The sequence below is a fragment of the Coenobita brevimanus genome, chromosome 109, assembly GCF_032717465.1.
Source record: "Coenobita brevimanus isolate Jiangsu-jjx chromosome 109, ASM3271746v2, whole genome shotgun sequence".
Taxonomy (NCBI): Eukaryota; Metazoa; Arthropoda; class Malacostraca; order Decapoda; family Coenobitidae; genus Coenobita; species Coenobita brevimanus.
Window position 1 is genome coordinate 35,071,945 of NC_137062.1, and position 20,000 is coordinate 35,091,944.

The window sequence follows — 20,000 nt, forward strand, 5'->3', positions numbered from 1 at the left end:
CACGTCACTCTCCATCCATCCCCCACCCCACCTCACTCTCCATCCATCCCCACGTCACTCTCCATCCATCCCCCACCCCACCTCACTCTCCATCCATCCCCCACCCCACCTCACTCTCCATCCATCCCCACCCACTACTGATCCACCCCACACCATCTCCATCCATCCCCACCTCACTCCCTATCCATCTCCACCCCACTCCCCATCCATCCTCACCCCATTCCCACCTCACTCCTCATCCATCTCCACCCCACTCCCCATCCATCCTCACCCCATTCCCACCTCACTCCTCACCCATCTCCACCCAATCCCCATCCATCCTCACCCCATTCCCACCTCACTCCTCACCCATCTCCACCCCACTCCCCATCCATCCTCACCCCATTCGCACCTCACTCCCCACCCATCTCCACCCAATCCCCATCCATCCTCACCCCATTCCCACCTCACTCCCTACCCATCTCCACCCAATCCCCATCCATCTCCACCCCACTCCCCATCCATCCTCACCCCATTCGCACCTCACTCCTCATCCATCTCCACCCAATCCCCATCCATCCTCACCCCATTCCCACCTCACTCACCACCCATCTCCACCCCACTCCCCGTCCATCTCCACCCCACTCCCCATCCATCCTCACCCCATTCCCACCTCACTCCTCATCCATCTCCACCCAATCTCCATCCATCCTCACCCCATTCCCACCTCACTCCTCACCCATCTCCACCCCATCCCCATCCATCTCCACCCCATTCCCCATCCATCCTCACCCCATTCCCACCTCACTCCTCACCCATCTCCACCCCAATCCCCATCCATCTCCACCCCACTCCCCATCCATCCTCACCCCATTCGCACCTCACTCCCCACCCATCTCCACCCAACTCCCCATCCATCCCCATCCCCATTCTCTCCCTCCCTCACCGCTCCTCTACACAGGTCCTTGCCATGATAAGTGTCCCCAGACCATCTCTTTCTTCCACACTTTTCCTGAGTAAACTAACATGCTGGATTTTGGTCACGAACTGGTCCTCTCTCTCTCTCTCTCGTCTATCTATCTATCTATCTATCAATCTATCTATGTATCTTTCTATGTGTCTGTCTATATGTCTATCCATTTTTTTTTTTCTCTCTCTCTCTCTCTCTCACTTATGCTCCATCTCTGTGCTTCCTTTTCCCCCTCTCTCCATATCCCCCTCCACTCTCCCCCCACTCTCTCTCTCTCTCCCTCTCTCTCTCTCTCTTCACGACCCTCAAGTAGCACTCCTCAGCACACCAGTCGTCACTCTCGCCTCTCAAGTCAGCAGTCCAAGGAGTCAGCACTTTCAGCACCCGTCAAACAACGCTGTCTAATATTTCGTCAGCATTTTCCGAACCAGTTAAGGGTCAGGCAAATCTCTCTCTCTCTCTCTCTCTCTCTTTCTCTGTCTGTCTGTCTGTCTCTCTCTTTTCCTGTCTTGCTTACTTCTGCCTCTTCCTTCATTCACACTACTTACAAACTCTCTCTCTCTCTCTCTCTCTCTCTCTCTCTCTCTCCCTAAAATTCCCATCCCTCCATCTTCAATGCTGAGTTGTAACAATAGATTAACACAAGAATATGGTACTAGTCACGAAGAAGTGCCATGGAAAGGAAGTAGAGCCGTAACACCTTTCTGCCACTGAATTACGTGAAATAAGCTTAGAATAAAGGAAAGCTGAGCCAAGTTAAGCTGAAAGGAGTATAGTCACTTCTTTGCTCAGTAAGTCAGCATCCACGAAAGGGCTGACCTCCTCCTCTAGTCAGCACTCCCGTGGGTTAAGGAGGCTCCCTAACACCTCCTCCGTAGCGATTTATTCTTAGATATGGCTGGTTAATATCCTTTTGTACGCTATGTGAAGTGAGATGATGTTGAAAGGTGTTGAAAGGATTGGGAGGTGGAGAGAGAGAGAGAGAGAGAGAGAGAGAGAGAGAGAGAGAGAGGGGAGGGGAGGGGAGGGGAGAGAGAGAGAGAGAGAGAGAGAGAGAGAGAGAGAGAGGAGAGGAGAGGAGAGGAGAGTGGAGGGGAGAGAGAGAGAGAGAGAGAGAGAGAGAAGGGGAGCCTGGCGGAACAATAAACAAGAGGAAGATGAGAGAGATAAAGTGAGAGAGAGAGAGAGATAAAAGATAGAGAGGGACCCGGATGTATGAAGAGGGTGAGAGAGAGAGAGAGACTATGAGGGGTGTGGCGATAGATAGACAGATAGACTGAAAGACTGATAGATGGATAGATAGACAGGTATGCAGGTAGGCAGACAGACAAAGAAGGAGTTTTGTGTGTGTGTGTGTGTGTGTGTGTGTGTGTGTGTGTGTGTGTGTGTGTGTGTGTGTGTGTGTGTGTGTGTGTGTGTGTGTGTGTGTGTGAGAGAGAGAGAGAGAGAGAGAGAGAGTGTGACCTGTGTGTGTGTGTGTGTGTGTGTGTGTGTGTGTGTGTGTGTGTGTGTGTGTGTGTGTGTGTGTGTGTGTGTGCGTGCGTGCGTGCTTGTGCGAGCGCGGGTTACGGTTGAGAAAGACACAATTGCCTGAACACCTACAAAAACTGAACCCTCCAGGAGAAAAGATATAAAAGACGAAACACAGGTACAGAAAGTGATGCAACAGTGCGGCGAAGAGAAGGTGACAGTGAGAAAGAAGGAAGCAAAGGCAAGGATCCCGCAAACCGTTCCCTCCAAGAAAAAACAAAAACAATACAAAAGAGCGCCAAATTCAAGATCCGTTCATTTCGAGATGCCTGGACACACTGCGTTTGAAAGACTGGAGATCACAGGAAGTAGGAAATACAGACAGAGGGAGACAGTTCCAGAGCTGACCTGCTGTATAAATGAAGGACTGGGAGTGAGTGTGAAATGCCAGTATTCTAGTCTGTTCTCCCTAGCACCTTTTCCTGAGCGACTTATTTTTACTACATCGTAATGTCCTCTTCTCTGGTACATAAATCCTTCCAATATCGCCATCCTCTGTATATATAATATACAAAAGGATATTTACCAGCCCCAACTAATAAATCGCTAAGGAAGAGGTGTTAGGAGCCGAGGGTGAGGAAGGTGAAGAAATGAGATATAAGGAAGGGGTGAATGAAGAGGGTAGGTGGGGAGAAGGATAGGGTGATGAGGAAGGGAGAGGTGTGTGTGTGTGTGTGTGTGTGTGTGTGTGTGTGTGTGTGTGTGTGTGTGTGTGTGTGTGTGTGTGTGTGTGTGTGTGTGTGTGTGTAGTGTGGTAGTGAGAATTGGCGTGGTGGAGGAGGCAGAGATGTGTGGTGTGGTGTGGCAAGTGACATGGGGGGGAGGTTGTCTGAGTTGGGGAGAGGGGGAGGGGCGAAGGAGTGAGGTAAGGAAAGAAGGAAGGAAGGGAGGGAGGAAGGAAGGAAGGAAGGAAGGGAGGAAGGAAGGAAGGAAGGAAGGGAGCAAAAAGTGAGGAACATATGGAGATGAAAAAGTAGTATTTATGTGGGGATGAGACAGCTGCAGAAGAGCACACACACACACACACACACACACACACACACACACAAAAGTCTATATATTTTGGAGAGAGAGAGAGAGAGAGAGAGAGAGAGAGAGCCGGAAGTGTTCAGGTAATAGCGTGACAGGTGAGAAGGAAGGAAGTAGGGATGCGTAGGATGTGGGTGTGGGACAGGGGTGGGATGGAGGTGGGTGTGTGAGGGTGGGCGTGGGGGCGGAAATAGTGGGCGTGGGTGGCTGTGTTTGTGGGTGTAAAAAGTAGATGGATAGATAGATAGACAGGCAGGTAGACAGCCAGACATAGATACTGATAATGATTCTGAGAGAGAAAGAGAGAGGGGGGGGGAGACACACAGACAGACAGACACACACACAGATTCTTTTTATGCAAGGAAGAAGGAACCAAAGGCCAGGAACCCACAAGATCACCCCCTCCATGAAAAAAAGCTATAACAATATAACAGAGAGCCAAATTCCAGATCCGTTCATTTCGAGATGCCTGGACACACAGACAAACACACACATAGATAGACATATACAAACAGACAGATAGACACACGTAGATAGATAGATACAGAGAGCATAGATAGATATAGACAGATAGATAGAAACAGGCCGCCGCCTCACTTTCACTGCACTTTCACGTAATTCACTCTTACCTGTTGCATGAGTTCAATCGTGCAGGTAAAATTACGCTCCACATCTCCTGACGCAAACACAAACACGCTGGGTTGTTTAGGCTGCTTGGCTGTACTTGGTTGCTGTGTGGTGAGGGTGTGAAGTGGATGATGTGGATGAGAGGTGGATGGATGGATGATAGAGATAGATGGGTAGGAATGGAGACAGATATGGAAAGATGAATGGACTGATAAATAGACAGAGAGATGGACAGGACTGGAGAATAATATGCATGGACTGAACAGATAGACTGACGGAAATGGAGTATGCAGAGAGAGAGAGAGAGAGAGAGAGAGAGAGAGGTAAATAAACAGATAGCCCCAGTACTAAGAATTGAGAGGGAAATGCGTCTCTCTCTCTCTCTCAGAAGAAGAACGAGGAGGAGGAGGAGGAGGAGGAGGAGAGACACGGAAAATCAGCGCCAAGCCTGCAGGTCCGCTTACGGGGGTGGCAGGTTCGGACGCCCCCTGCCTGTGTGTTGCATTGCCCGCCATCGACAGGGTGACTCCGCCTATCAAATGTTTCCTTTGTCATGTCACACACAATGGCCCCTTGCTGAGACCCGGGCCACGTATTCGCGCCGGGTAAGGAAGCTCCCTAACACCTTTCCCTGAGAGATTTATTTGGCTTATTACACCTGTCTTATTCTGTTTTACTTTCAGCTCCCTAACACCTTTCCCTAAGTGATTTATTTGGCTTAATTACACCTGTCTTATTCTGTGACATATAAATCACTCAAATATCGCTTGTTTTACTTTCAGCTCCCTAACACCTTTTCCTGAGAGATTTATTTGGCTTATTAGATCTGTCTTATTCTGTTTTACTTTCAGCTCCCTAACACCTTTTCCTGAGAGATTTATTTGGCTTATTACACCTGTCTTATTCTGTGGCGTATAAATCATTCAAATATCGCTTGTTTTACTTTCAGCTCCCTAACACCTTTTCCTGAGAGATTTATTTGGCTTATTTTGTGTTATATAAATCATTCAAACATCATTATCTTGCTCTGTAGTCATCCTTTGCTGCTTATTTCTTCCTCCTCCTCCTCCTCTTCTTCCTCCTCCTCCTCCTCTTCTTCCTCCTCCTCCTCCTCTTCCTCCTCCTCCTTCTTCTCCCCCCCCCCTTCTTTCGCAAAGCTCATTGGTAGAAAAAGATATGCCTCGACTCTACATCCTTTCCATGGCACTTCTTCGTGGCTAGCATCGTATTCTAGTGTTAATCTGTTGTTCATTGTCAGAAAAAGACAATCCTACGACTCTACATCCTTTCCATAGCACTTCTTCGTGACTAGCATCATATTCTGTTGTCGCGGCAGAAAAAGACAATCCTACGACTCTACATCCTTTTCATAGCACTTCTTCGTGACTAGCATCGTATTCTAGTGTTAATCTATTGTTATAACTCAGGATTCAAGGTGGAGGGATGGCAATTTTGAGCCAGGTTAGAGTGAAAAGGGTATAGTCTATCTCTATCTATTGTCAGAAGCCTTAATCCCGGAAGGGTGGCCACAAACAAATCGCCTCCATGTCGCCCTGTCCCCCACCATTTCACTGCCCTGCTCCCAGCTCACACACCCCTCTCTCATATACCTCTCCACTCCATCCCTCCATCTCATCCTTCGCATCCCCCTCCCTCTCCCCCCCTCCACCTCGCTTACATACACGCTTCTCGTCAGTCTCTCACTCTCCATCCTCTTCACATGGCCAATCCACCTCAATGTGATTCTCCTAACGCTTCCTATCACATCCACATCCACACCACATACACTCTCCTCGTCAGTCTCTCACTCTGCATCCTCCATCTCATCCTTGGCCTCATCCTATTCCCTCACAGAAGCACCACTGAAATATCACCTGCAAACACCTGTAATTAACTTCAGCAAGACAGGTAAGGAAGGTGATTGGGAAGGTGAATTTCTCATATATATTAGTTCAGATATATAGCTTTATACCACGAAAGAGACGATGTTGGGAGAGAGGAGACGAATTAATTGGAAATGATCAAACTGTTTACACTTACACATGCATCTACGCCCGTCATTACACTTACAATTGACCTCAGTGTAACAGGCAGAGAGGATGGAGAGCGAGAGACTAACAGGGAGTGCGTATGTGAGTGAGGTGGAAGGGGGAAGAGGGAAGGGGAGGCCTAGGATGAGATGGGGGATTGGAGTGGAGAGGTGTATGAGAGAGAGGGGTGTGGAAGGGGGAAGAAGATGGGGGGAGGCCAAGGATGGGATGGGGATTGGAGTGGAGAGGTGTGTGAGAGAAGGGTGTGTGTGCTGGGGGAAGGGCAATGAAATGGAGGGGGACAGGGCGACATGGAGGCAATTTGTTTGTGGCCACCCCTTACGGGATTAAGGCGTCTGGCAATAGATAGAAGGATAGATAGATAGGTAGGTAGGTAGGTAGGTAGGTAGGTAGGTAGATAGATAGACAGATAGATAGATAGACAGACTGATAGACAGGCAGATAGATAGATAGATAGGTAGACAGATAGATAAAAAACCTGAACGTATTTGGGTGGATGCATTTAACATTCTATCGTCCAGATTTTCGTCCTTTTGCAGCTTATTTCACGTAGCTCAGTGGCAGAAAAAGACAGTACTATGGCTCTACATCCTTTCCACAGCACTTCTTCGTGACTAGCATCGTATTAGCTCCTTCCATGGCATAGTCTAATATTCTATACCCTATTCACACTAACTTGGCCTAAAATGACCATCTCTCCATCTTGAATACTATGATGCTAGTCACGAAGAAGTGCTATGGAAAGCATGCTGAGTCGTAGTAGTGTCTTTTTCTGCCACTGAGCTACGTGAAGTCAGCTGCAATAGGACGAAAATCTGGGCCAAGTTTGAGAAAAAAAGGGTCTATCTATCAGTCTATTGCCAGACGCCTTGATCCCGTAAGGGGTGGCCACAAACAAATCGCCTCCATGTCGTCCAGTCCCCAGCCATTTCGCTGCCCTCCCCCCAGCTCACATCCCCCTCTCTCAAAGGGTACAGTGTCATATTCTAGTGTTAATCTATTGTTACAACTCAGCACTGAAAATGGAGAGAAGGTATTGTTAGGCCAAGTTAAGCTGAGAGGAGTGTAGTCGTGAGAAGGGTGTAGGAACAGAGAGGGAAGGTAACGCTGGGCCAGGTTAAGGTGAAAGGAGTGTAGTAACAGAGACAGAGAAGGTAACGCTGGGCCAAGTTAAGGTGAGAGGAGTGTAGTCGTGAAGAGAGTGTGGTAATGGAGTGTAGCCCTGGGTATCTGGGTACACTAATATATCTCACGCAAAAAATACACCTTTTCCAGAGAGAGAGAGAGAGAGAGAGAGAGAGAAAGGTGATCCCAGAGTCGATTAAAAGGAATTTCCCAGAATCTACCCAAGTATTTTAACTGGTACGTGAGAAGGAAAGTGACCAGTGGCCAGACCTTGCAGCCTCCTTCCCTAAAGGCACCTTAAGGTAAATCCCCTGCTGATAAACACCAAGAATTTGGGGAGCTATTAATCACACACACACATACACACACACACACACACACACACACAGACACACACACACACACACACAGAAAGAGAGAGCTTTTTACTCTCTCTGTTTTAGGTAATTTTAAAGTCAACAGAGTGATGAATAAATTGATAGATAGACAGACAGACAAACAGAGATAGATAGATAGACAGACACAGAGAGACAGATAGTCAGATAGACAGACAGACAGACAGACAGATGGATAGGAACTGTGTGTGTGTGTGTGTGTGTGTGTGTGTGTGTGTGTGTGTGTGTGTGTGTGTGTATTTACCGAGATAGGTTGTGAAATGTAAGCACATTATAAACACACACACTGTAAACATAACCTCAGCTCAAGGAAGTTTGTACACGCAATCATATACACAATTTAAGTTCAAGAATATCTGTGAATACGCGTCCAGCCTTCATCGCGAAAAAGGGTTGGACTTGAGAAAGCTTGTAAATACCGATCCTGCCTCCCCGGTAAAAAGGATTGGATTCATGCAGAGTTTAAGAATGACTGTGAATACGAATCCTGCCTTCCCCACTACAGGATATTGCGTTACTCACGAGTTTTGGGGAGAGTGTGGCACATATAGGATGGGTCGTCAATGCACCCCTTACGTCCTCTTGTCTGTTTCTCCTCCTCCTCGTCCCTCGTCTCAGTTACCTCTCTTCCCTCCTTATAAGGCGTACAGATCCCCCCAAGGGTGCGTCGGTCTTCCTTATTTCCAAGATCTTCACTTCCTTCCCTTCTGTACCCCTGCTTTCTTCCTAAGGTATTGGTGACTTCAAGAACTTCACTCCTCTCCTTGCTATATATCTCCTTCTTCTTGAGGGTGTCCGTGCCCCCTCTATCCTCTATATCGTCACTATACTCTCTGTTACATGGTCTCTTCCTTCGCAGGGTGTTAGTAGCCTCCCTTTTCTCTATATCTTCAGTTCTCTCCCTGCTATATGCGTGTTTTCTTCCTAGAGTGAGTGTGTCTCCCTTGGTCTCTATTCCTTCATTTCTCTCCCTGTCAAATCCCTTCTTTCTTCCTAGGGCGAATGTAGCTCCCTTGGTCTCTATATCCTCACTGCTCTCCCTGCTAAACGCCTGCTTCCTCCCTGCGGTGCCTGTGCCCCCTCGAGGGTGACTTGGAGGGGCGTGAGTGAGAGGCTCCGGGGTGGGAAGCTGTCCAAGTCGACCCCCCTTACTCCCCTGCCTCCTGTCTTTGGCTAGGTGTGTCCTGGGGCGTGGACTTCGCAGGACACAATTCCACGGTCGCCGGGGCAGTGTGTCCCCCTTTGAGGATACATAGGTGTCTTTGGTGTCTTGTCCTGGCCTCCTCTCCTCCACTCTCTCCACTCTAGGGATGGAGAAGTGGGAGACCTGACTAAGGGAGGAACTGGTAGTGCTCTTATTCTTTGGTGATATGAAGGACCTCCAGCCTCGATCCAAGGAGCTAAATTTCTGGAAGACGGTCGGCTTGTCGCTTTTTTTCCTGGTGAAGTCTAGGGTGCTGAACTTCTTAGCGAGACTGCTGCTAGAGGAGGACCTGTGGGTGCTAGTGTGGGCGGACTCAAAATGGGCGGGTTGTGGGGTGCTGTGGACGGTGGTAACTTGGTCGTGGTGGGTGGAGGTGCAGGCTTCGGACATGCAAGGCTTTTTCTTTTTCCTGGGTAACTCGGTGTATATATCAGACAAGGCGATGTAGTTCAAGTCATCGCCTTCCTCGCCACCCCTCACGCTAATCTCCTGTCTTGAGGTAGATGGCGGAGGGTCCTTGGATAAAGCATTGAGTTCCTCCTTTTGGGCTGGGGTGAGGTGGGAGGTGCGAGTCCTGGAGAGAGTAATCCTAGGCAGGCTGGAGTAAAGCCTGACAGTCTTCCCATTAATCTTAGTGTACTCCGGCTGGGACTTTTGGCGGGATAGGGAACTGAACGGCTGAGGGTAGAGTCCAGAGGCACCCAGACCAGAGCAGACCAAATCAGGGCTCTCAAAGGTGTCCCAGGTATTTAGAATCTCAACGCTGGTGTGGGTGGAAGGAGGGGCGGGTCTGGGTGTATCGTGGGTGTAGGTGTAAGGGCTGAAGGACTGACGGATGGGCTCAGAGCTAATTGGTTTCAAGATTCCCGTGGGTTTGAGGGTTTGGGATCGCTTGGTGGGTGAGAAGTCCCCGCCTGTCATCAACTCCTTCAACTTTCGCGTGATCAGTAAGCCGCTGTTGCAGATCATCTTGCAGCACCAGAAATATTGCAAGGGTCACAGAAGTATGCAAGAGAGGGCAGGCTTCACTTATGTGGCAAAGAATGAGCTGCTTCCCTTATCAGTCCACACCACAAGACTTATCACTTCTACTTATTACTTAGATATACAAAGAATGATATGTTTCACTTACGCGACTCTGCAAAGAATGATGTTTCACTTATAACACAAACTTACAATTGTGTTTCACTTATCACACACATACACAACAATTAAACCGTTTTCTTCGCATCAGGGACGTTCACTACCTACTGTACAGCAAAGAAAAAAGAAAGATCAATTCGTGCATGTACAGAATTTCCCTCCTCACCACTTTGTACATCAGCACATTTCTCTCAGCTAGAAACACTTCACCCTCATCAATGTGTACATGAACAACTCTCACCAATCTGTACACGCACAACACTCCTTATTTCACTGCATGTAACACTGAATGGAATAAGAAAAATGTGTACAGGATCTTATTTCTCCTCTCACACGATGCACAAAATCCCGATCATGCACAATCACGAACAGGTCACCTCTGCCACACACAACCCCCTACTACAGAGGTCACATTGCAGGTCACATGAGGAGAGAGAGAGAGGGGAGGCCAGACAGAGCGACACCCACACCCTCACCCTCTCACGGCTCGAGGCCAACTGAGCTTATGTGTGGAGTGAGGCCCCCATTTACTCCCTTCCCTACCCCACCCCCTCTGGTATGACAGAGGGGTGGTTTGTTTAGTGGTATAGGAAGGCTCGAAACATCCATTCCTTAGCGATTTATTTTGTGTGTTGTATATTGGTAGTCTCTTGTAGGTTCACACACACACACACACACACACACACACACCTCCACCACCTCACACTCAACCACATCCACGTCCACCCCCCCACCCCCCACACCCACACTCATATCTACATTCATATCCACCCTCACACACCCACATCCATTACCATCTTCCTCCACCCACCACACCCATACACCGACACACTCCTACACCCATCCTTTCCTTGATCAGTCACACCCACATCCACACCCTCTTTTCACCTTCCTTCACCCACCACACACCCACACCCACACACCCCTACACTAATCCCTCCCTTGCTCATTCACACCCACATCCACACCCATTTTACACCTACCTACACCCACCACACACCCACACTCACACATCCCTGCATCCCTCCCTCCCTTGCTCATTCACACCCACATCCACACCCATTTTTCACCTTCCTTCTCCCACCTACACACCCACACCCACACACCCCTGCACTAATCCCTCCCTTGCTCATTCACACCCACATCCACACCCATTTTACACCTACCTACACCCACCACACACCCACACCCACACCCCTCCCTCCCTTCCTCTCGCAACACACACTGATAAGCACGTGATATAACAAGACCTCTAAGTTAATCTATAGCTTAATGACAGTATTTCACCTCTAATTGCGTCTATGATTATCACAATTAATATACCTACTGATAACACCTGTGATAAGCCCTAGATCTCCCTAACACCTCTTCCGTGGCGATTTATTCTTACATATGCCTGGTTAATACCCTTTTGTATGTTATTTATGCAGAGTATGGCGATGCCGGAAGGGTTTATGTAACACAGAAGAGGACTGTAAGGTGGAATGAGTAAAATAAATCGTTTAAGAAAAGGTGTTAGGGAGCTTCCTTGACAGACGGGAATACCGACCCGCAGGAAGGCATGTCTGACCTCAGCTGACCTGGTTGTGTGTGTGTGTGTGTGTGTGTGTGTGTGTGTGTGTGTGTGTGTGTGTGTGTGTGTGTGTGATGTCCCGTCTACCTTCATTTACATATCTGTGTGTGTGTGTGTGTGTGTGTGTGTGTGAGATGTCCCGTCTACCTTCATTTACATATCTGTGTGTGTGTGTGTGTGTGTGTGATGTCCCGTCTACCTTCATTTACATATCTGTGTGTGTGTGTGTGTGTGTGTGTGTGTGTGATGTCCCGTCTACCTTCATTTACATATCTGTGTGTGTGTGTGTGTGTGTGTGTGATGTCCCGTCTACCTTCATTTACATATCTGTGTGTGTGTGTGTGTGTGTGTGTGTGTAAAACGTCATCCTAATGAAAGGGTTGCAGAATAAAAAGAATTTCTGATCTTCAGTCTCTCTCTCTCTCTCTCCACCTACCTACTTACGTACCTCCCTACCTACCTACCTATCCATCCATCCACCCACCCTACCTACCTACCTTCCTATCTATCAATCCATCCATCCATCCACCCTACCTACCCACCTACCTACCTATCAATCCATCCATCCACCCTACCCACCTGCCTACCTACCTATCTACCTACCTACCTATCTATCTATCTATCTATCTAACGTCCAGATCCCGTTATGTGAAGCGGGGAGGCCAAGGCAAAGCGACCTCCACGCAAAATCATTCCACTTACTCAGCTATTTTTTCCTCACAATACACACCTGAATTCCAACCCCACAAGAAGAGCCACACACCTACACTCCTTTCACTCAAACCTGGCCCAGATTTTCGTTCTTTTGAATCCGACTTCACGTAGTTCAGAGAAACACTGTGATACGGCTCTACATCCTTCTCGTTTCTCTCTCTCTTTTTCTCTCACTCACTTTTCTCTCTCTCTCTCTCTCAACCTACCTAACTATCTTTCTGTCTGTCCATATACCTACTAATTCTCTCTCTTTCTCTCTCTACCTAACTATCTGTCTGTCCACATATCTACCTATTCTCTCTCTCTCTCTCTCTCTGGTAAGTGAGGAGTGAGAGAGAGTCGGAAGAGGGGGGGGGACACCGGAAGCTAGTCGGAAGTAACCAGTTCAATATAATTACGTTTTTTCTTTAGTTCAATCAAGTTACCTTCAGCTTAGGAATCACCTCTTTAATTAACCTGTTCACACCTATACGTGTTGCACTCCACCTTGGCCAAAAAAAAAGGAAAGAAAAAGAATATAGTTGCTCCATCTTTAATACCGAGTTACTGTGACGAGAGAGGGAGGGAGGGAGGGGATAGATAGATAGATAGATAGATAGATAGATAGAGAGAGAGAGAGAGAGAGTATACGTACTGGTAGACAGACAGAAAGATAGGTAGATAGACAGGTAGACAGAGAGAGAGAGAGAATAGGTAGCTCTATAGAGACAGACAGACAGAAAGATAGGTGGATAGAGAGTTAGGGGGAAAGAAAGAAAGAAAGAGAGAGAGAGAGAGAGAGAGAGAGAGAGATGGATCGAAGATTAGAAGCATTTATTATTTCATACAAGTCACGAAGAAGTGCTATGTGGTGATGATGATGATGATGATGATGATGGTGATAATGATGGTGTGAGAGGGACATGAGAGGACACCTGAGTATCATCATCATCACACCTATCCTCTCTCAGGTGGAAATGAGGCTAATTATCCCACCTTACCTGCATCACACCTGTCTCATATATATACGTCACTTCCTTTCCTGACGTCACAGCAAAGATATTATTAGACAGAGAAACATACTAAATATATACAAAGCTTTGGGATGGTAGCCACAGGAAGAATGTGAGTGAAAAAGTGAGATATTTTGTGAACTTTTGTGTCTATGGGCAGAGAAACATACCAAGCCTCTCTCAGCTTAGGAATATTAGCCAGCAGAGGAAAGTGACAATTAGAAGAGGTGAAATATTAGGCCAGAGAAACATACCAAGCCTCTCTCAGCTTAGGAATATTAGCCAGCAGAGGAAAGTGACAAGTAGAAGAGGTGAAATATTAGGCCAGAGAAACATACCAAGCCTCTCTCAGCTTAGCAATATTACCCAGCAGAGGAAAGTGAGACACAGAAGAGATAGAAGAGATTAGATGAACTTTGCTCCTGAAATTTGGCTGACAGAGAGAAGTGAGAGACAGAAGAGATAAAGATGAAGACAGTGAAATAACTCTCTCCTGAATGCCACCCAGGAGAGAGACAGGGAGACATAGAAGAGAGATAAGACATTACAAAAAGCAGAGGAAAGCGAGACAGAGACGAGACAGAGATAAAGAGAGTTAGCAGAGGAAACGAGAGACAGAAGGGACAAAGATCTATTTATTTATCTATTGCCAGACGCTTCAATCCCATACGGGGTGGCCACAAACAAATCGCCTCCACGTCGCCCTGTCCCCCGCCATTTCACTGCCCTGCTCCCAACTCACCCCCCTCCCCTCTCTCCACTCCATCCCTCCATCTCATCCTTGGCCTCACCCTCCCTCTCTCCCCTTCCACCTCATTCACATACACTCTCCCCGTCAGTCTCTCTCTTGAACATCATCCAACAGAGGAACGGGACACGTAGAAGAGGCGATATTTAAGCCAAGAACCTTGCTCCTCGTCGGTTGCACAAGACGCCTTCAGGTGGTGGTCTGGGGCAATATCCCGGGTTTCACTCCACCGCTGGACAGGTTGATGGATGGTACAGCTCAGAACCCGGTACGGTAATAAGGTTCAAACGGATCCCTCAACTCTCTAGGCAAATTAAGATGAATGAACCCAGCTTTCTGCATGCCTCAACACCCGGTAAATAGCCAAGGATTTATGGATGTTTCCTGGGTGCACGCCGCATTTGCCTATCTCCACCTAAATATCGGGGGCCACATCACTCCGTTCTTTGGTGATATAGGTACCACCCAGCGTTGAGTGCTGAACTGGGTGGACGCCGCATTGATCTGTCTCCACCTAGTTATCGGGGGCCACATCACTCCGTTCTTTGGTGATATAGTTACCACCCAGCGTTGATTCCTGAACTGGGTGGACGCCGCATTTGCTTATCTCCATCTAGTTATCAGGGGCCACATCACTCCGTTCTTTGGTGATATAGTTACCACCCAGCGTTGAGTGCTGGACTGGGTGGACGCCGCAGTTGTCTATCTCCATCTAGTTATCAGGAGGACCGTAGTAGAGGCACATCACTCGGTTCTTTGGTGTTATGGTTACCACCCAGCGTTGAGTGCTGGACTGGGTGGATGCCGCATTTACCTACCTCCACCTTATTTATCACAGGCCCCATAGTCAGACGCCAAATCACCCTGTTCCTTGGTGATATGGTTACCACCCAGCGTTTAAATGGTTTCTCACGTACTGTTATGGTTTTGGGCTTATTAATACTCTATCTATCTATCTATAGCCCGACGCCCTAATCCCACAAAGGGTGGCCGCAGACAATACGTCTCCAAGTCGCTCTGTCACCCACCATTTGACTGCCCTCCCTCCAACTCACTCCCCCCTCCCTCACATACCTCTCAACTCCATCCCTCCACCTCATCCTCGGTCTTCCCCTCCCTCTCCCTCCCTCCACCTCACCTACATACACCCTCTCAGTCAGTCTTTCATTCTCCATTCCCTCCACATGTCCAAACCACCTCAGTGTATTTCTCCTAATCTTCTCAACCACATCCACATCCACCCCACAGCGTTCCTTCACTTCTTCATTCGTCCTATACGTGGAATGAAATTAGCATGCCATTCGCCTCATTTGCAAGATGGTATGCAAAGTGACGTCACATTGCAATATCAATTAGTGTCAAAGAAAGACTGAATGGAGTAAATATATGCAAGGAGGATATGGGGTATTCGTTTTATGATTTCTCTCTCTCTCTCTCTGTGGACGAGTGTATGTGTGTTGGTGGGTGGATGTATATGTGTGCTTCTGTGTGTGTGTGTGTGTGTGTGTGTGTGTGTGTGTGTGTGTGTGTGTGTGTGTGTGTGTGTGTGTGTGTGTGATGGCTTCTGTCCGCTTGTTAGAGATAATTGCACCTAATTTCCACAACTGAGATTTATTTTCACCTTGAGACCCTCCGTGTGTGTGGGAAGGACACGAGAGAGAGAGAGAGAGAGAGAGAGAGAGAGAGAGAGAGAGAGAGAAACAAAAACACGTACCATCTCCCGTGCTCTAAAAACAGAAGCTTTAAACACACACACACACACACACACACACACACACACACACACACACACACACACACACACTCATTTTCCCCCCAGACCTCCTCCCTAGAGCCACTCACTCTTGTAAACACCCACGTAAGCAAGGAAAAAGGACACACACACACACACACACACACACACACACACACACACACACACACACACACACACACACACACTCACAAAGTACAGTAAACACAGGTATGTATACACTGATTACAAGGCTGACAATATGCACACACAGATATACGCACATTCACACGCACACATCAAGGTAATTTACACACACACACACACACACACACACACACACACACACACAGGCTAGAGGTTTGGGAGAACAAGAAATGAGTGAAAAAAGGAAGTATATGAAAGAAAATAATATTGACAAGAAACGTATGGAGGGAGGGATATGAAGGGAGGAAAGGGAGGGGGAAGGGGAGAGAGAGAGAGAGAGAGAGAGAGAGAGAGAGAGAGAGAGAGAGAGAGAGAGAGAGGAGACCTGGTTTGTTATTGTGCAGGTCACGAGTACACACACACACACACACACACACTAGCCACCCACACTCTTCATATAAATCCACTCTACTCCACTCTCTCTCACTTTTAAATCCACATGAGAGGGATTTGAAGGATTAATAGGAGCCTGAGGACACACACAAACTGCACACACACACTCACACGCCACCTCACTCACCTACACCACGCACGCAATTCATACAGACGCACGCACGCACCACCAAACGCAAATCACGGTACACGCACTGATGCACATACGGAAAAGAGGTGACAGACGAAGAGGAAAGGGGAAAATGAGAGAGAAATTGGGAATAATTAGAGAGAGAGAGAGAGAGAGAGAGAGAGAGAGAGAGAGAGAGAGAGAGAGAAGAGGTAATAAAGATGCACAGGAATTAGTATGAGGAAGAGAGAGAAAGATAGGAGGAAGAGAAAGAGGGAACAGAGAATGGTCAGAGGAAGAGGAACAGAAAATCATGGAAAAAAACAGAATGATGAGAAGAGGCACAGAAAAAAAAAATATATATATGTAGCTGTAATGATGGTAGTTCTAGTAAACGGGCTTCAAATCCTGTGGCAGACGGCTAACTGTTGTGGTAGAATAAGTGGGGAAGAGAGAAAATGGTGTGCTGTGGAGTAGGCATGAGGTGGTGGTGGTGGTGGGATGGTGGTAATGTTGGCTGTGGTGGTGGTGGTGGTGAGGACTGAGGTAGCTGCGGTGTGGTGTAGTGGTGGTGGTGAGGACTGTGGCTGTGGTGGTGGTGGGGAATGTGTTGTTGTTGTTGGTGGTGGTGGTGGTGGATAGGGTTGTGGTAGTGACGACAATGGTGAAGGAAGGAAGGAAAAGAGAAAGGAGAGAGAGAGAGAAAGAAAGAAAGGACGGAAGAAAGAAAGAAAGAAAGAAAGAAAGGAAGGAAGGAAGGAAGGAAGGAAAGAAAGAATGAAGGAAGGGAAGGCAAGGAGAAAAAGGAAGAAGAAAAAGAAGATGGAGGAGACGAAGAGGAGGAGGAGGAGGAGGAAATGGAGGGTACGAAGAGGAGGAGGAGGAGAAACAGAAAGGGACGAGGAAGGGAAATGAGGAGGAGGAGGAGGAATGACAGGCAAAGACACACCTCCCCCACAACCCCACAAGCACCTCACAAATTTATCTTAACACGACACTGAGGTGGTTTGGCCATGTGGAGAGGATGGAGGGTGAAAGACTGACGAAGAGAGTGTATGTGAGTGAGGTGGAGGGGGGAAGAGGGAGGGGGAGGCCGAGGATGAGATGGAGGGATGGGGTGGAGAGGTATATGAGAGAGGGGGGTGTGAGTTGGGAGCAGGGGAGTGAAATGGCGGGGGACAGGGCGACTTGGAGGCGATTTGTTTGTGGCCACCCCAAACGGGATTGAGGCGTCTGGCAATAGATAGATAGATAGACGACAGGAGACAAGATTAAGAATATATATAAAAGGTCTTAAGAAGTGCGTAAGAGAGTCTCCGTAAGTGATTGTATATGAGACGAGGCTGAGTATTATTTCTTATGGTTTTATCTTGCTAATTTTGATGTGTGTGTGTGTGTGTGTGTGTGTGTGTGTGTGTGTGTGTGTGTGTGTGTGTGTGTGTGTGTGTGTGTGTGTGTGTGTGTGTGTGTGTGAGAGAGAGAGAGAGAGAGAGAGAGAGAGAGAGAGAGAGAGAGAGAGAGAGAGAGAGAGAGAGAGAGAGAGAGAGAGAGAGAGAGAGAGTTTATTTTCAGGCTGGCGTTATGTTGCCCAATGGAGACTAGGGAACACACACACACACACACACACACACACACACACACACACACACACACACACCTTTACTGTATATCACTCACCACACAAAGTCTCTCTCTCTCTCTCTCTCTCTCTCTCTCTTTGTCTAAAATTCTGATCCCTGTTCTGCTAATCGACTTGGAGGAAGGGAGGGAGGGAGAGAAGGGAGGAAGAGGGAAAGAGGGAGGGAGGAAAAAGGGAGGCAGGGAGGGAGGGAAGGAGAGAAGCAGAATGAAAATGAGGGAGAGAGACAGGGAGAGAAAGAGGGAGGAAAGGAAGAGAGGAAAGAGGGAGGGAAGGAGAAAAGAAGAGGAGAGAGTGATGGAAGAGGAAGGGGAGAAGAGGAGAGAGGAGGGGAAGAAGGGAGTGAGACAAAGCAACTTAAGCATCTTACTAATTCCCTAACACCTTTTCCTAAGCGATTTATTTTATTACACCTTACTGTCCAAATCTGCGTTATATAAATCCTTCCAATATCACCATACTCTGCATAAATAACGTACAAAAGGATATTAACCAGCCATACCCGAAAATAAATCGCTAAGGAAGAGGTGTTAGGAAGCTTCCTTACCCAAGAGAATAAGGTCCTTTTGATGGTATTCTGGTGTGATTAGGAAGCTTAGTAACACCCCTCTTCCTTACCGATTTATTCTAGATTCTGCTTCGTTACTATATTCCTGTAATACTGAAGACAAAAGGATAATAACCAGCCATGCCCAAAAATAAATCGCTAAAGAAGAGGTGTTAGGGAGTCTCAATAATAATAATAATAATAATAATAATAATAATAATAATCCATCCGTCCATCAACCAATCCTACATTGCCCCATGAGGAGCGTAGGAGCCCGGGGCTAGGCAAGTTGGTCCCGACATTTAAGATGAGTGAAATAATAATAATAATAATAATAATAATAATAATAATAATAATAATAATAATAAACGAACATACAGCCTAAGCCAGAAAGGAGACGAAGAGAGGAGGAAGGAGAAGCCCTGAGGGACAACAATGACAGGATGTGTGTGTGTGTGTGTGTGTGTGTGTGTGTGTGTGTGTGTGTGTGTGTGTGTGTGTGTGTGTGTGTGTGTGTGTGTGTGTGTGTGTGTGTAAAATAATGCCAATAATATCATCCATGCTTTTTTCTCCAGCAAAGGGAGACCGCAGACAAATCGCCTCCATGTCGCCCTGTCACCCACCATTTGACTGCCCTTCTCCCATTTCACACCTCCCTCTCTCATATACCTCTCCACTCCATCTCTCCATCTCATCCTTGGCCTCCCCCTCCCTCTCCCCCCCTCCACCTTACTCACATACACTCTTCTCGTCAGTCTCTCATTCCCCATCCTCTCCATATGGCCAAACCACCTCAGTGTGTTTCTCCTAACACTTCCTATCACATCCACATCCACACCACATACACTCTCCTCGTCAGTCTCTCGCTCTCCATCCTCTCCACATGGCCAAAACACCTCAGTATGTTTCTCCTAACGTTTCCTATCACATCCACATCCACACCACAACGCTCCTTCACTTCCTCATTTGTCAGCCTGTATCTCAATGTTGACTCCACAGGCTTCTCTCAACTCAATTTCCACTCCCCTCACTCTTGACTTGTGTCCCTCCAACAAGGTCCAAGCTTCACTTCCATACGTTAGAGTTGGCATCACAATACTGTCATGTAGTAGCTTTTTCACTTCCATGCTCACTTCCCTGTTTATTATCACTGCTTTCAAGGAACCAGCAGTCTTTCTCCCTTGTTGTACCCTTTCAAGCACTTCACCCTCTAAACGTCCATCCTTACTCATCCTTACATAAATAAATGATGTATGTATAAATAAATGCAGGAATATTCACCAGGAAGACCTG

General features: G+C 47.5%; 1 protein-coding gene across 1 annotated transcript in view; it reads right to left on the minus strand.

Moving 5' to 3' along the window:
• LOC145417131 (uncharacterized) overlaps positions 1-20,000 on the minus strand; it is a 192,435-nt gene that overhangs the window by 139,363 nt on the left and 33,072 nt on the right. The window contains exon 4 of the mRNA XM_080285910.1: positions 8,229-9,879. Within this exon, the coding sequence (XP_080142036.1) occupies positions 8,229-9,879 (1,651 nt within the window). The remainder of the gene's footprint in view (positions 1-8,228; positions 9,880-20,000) is intronic.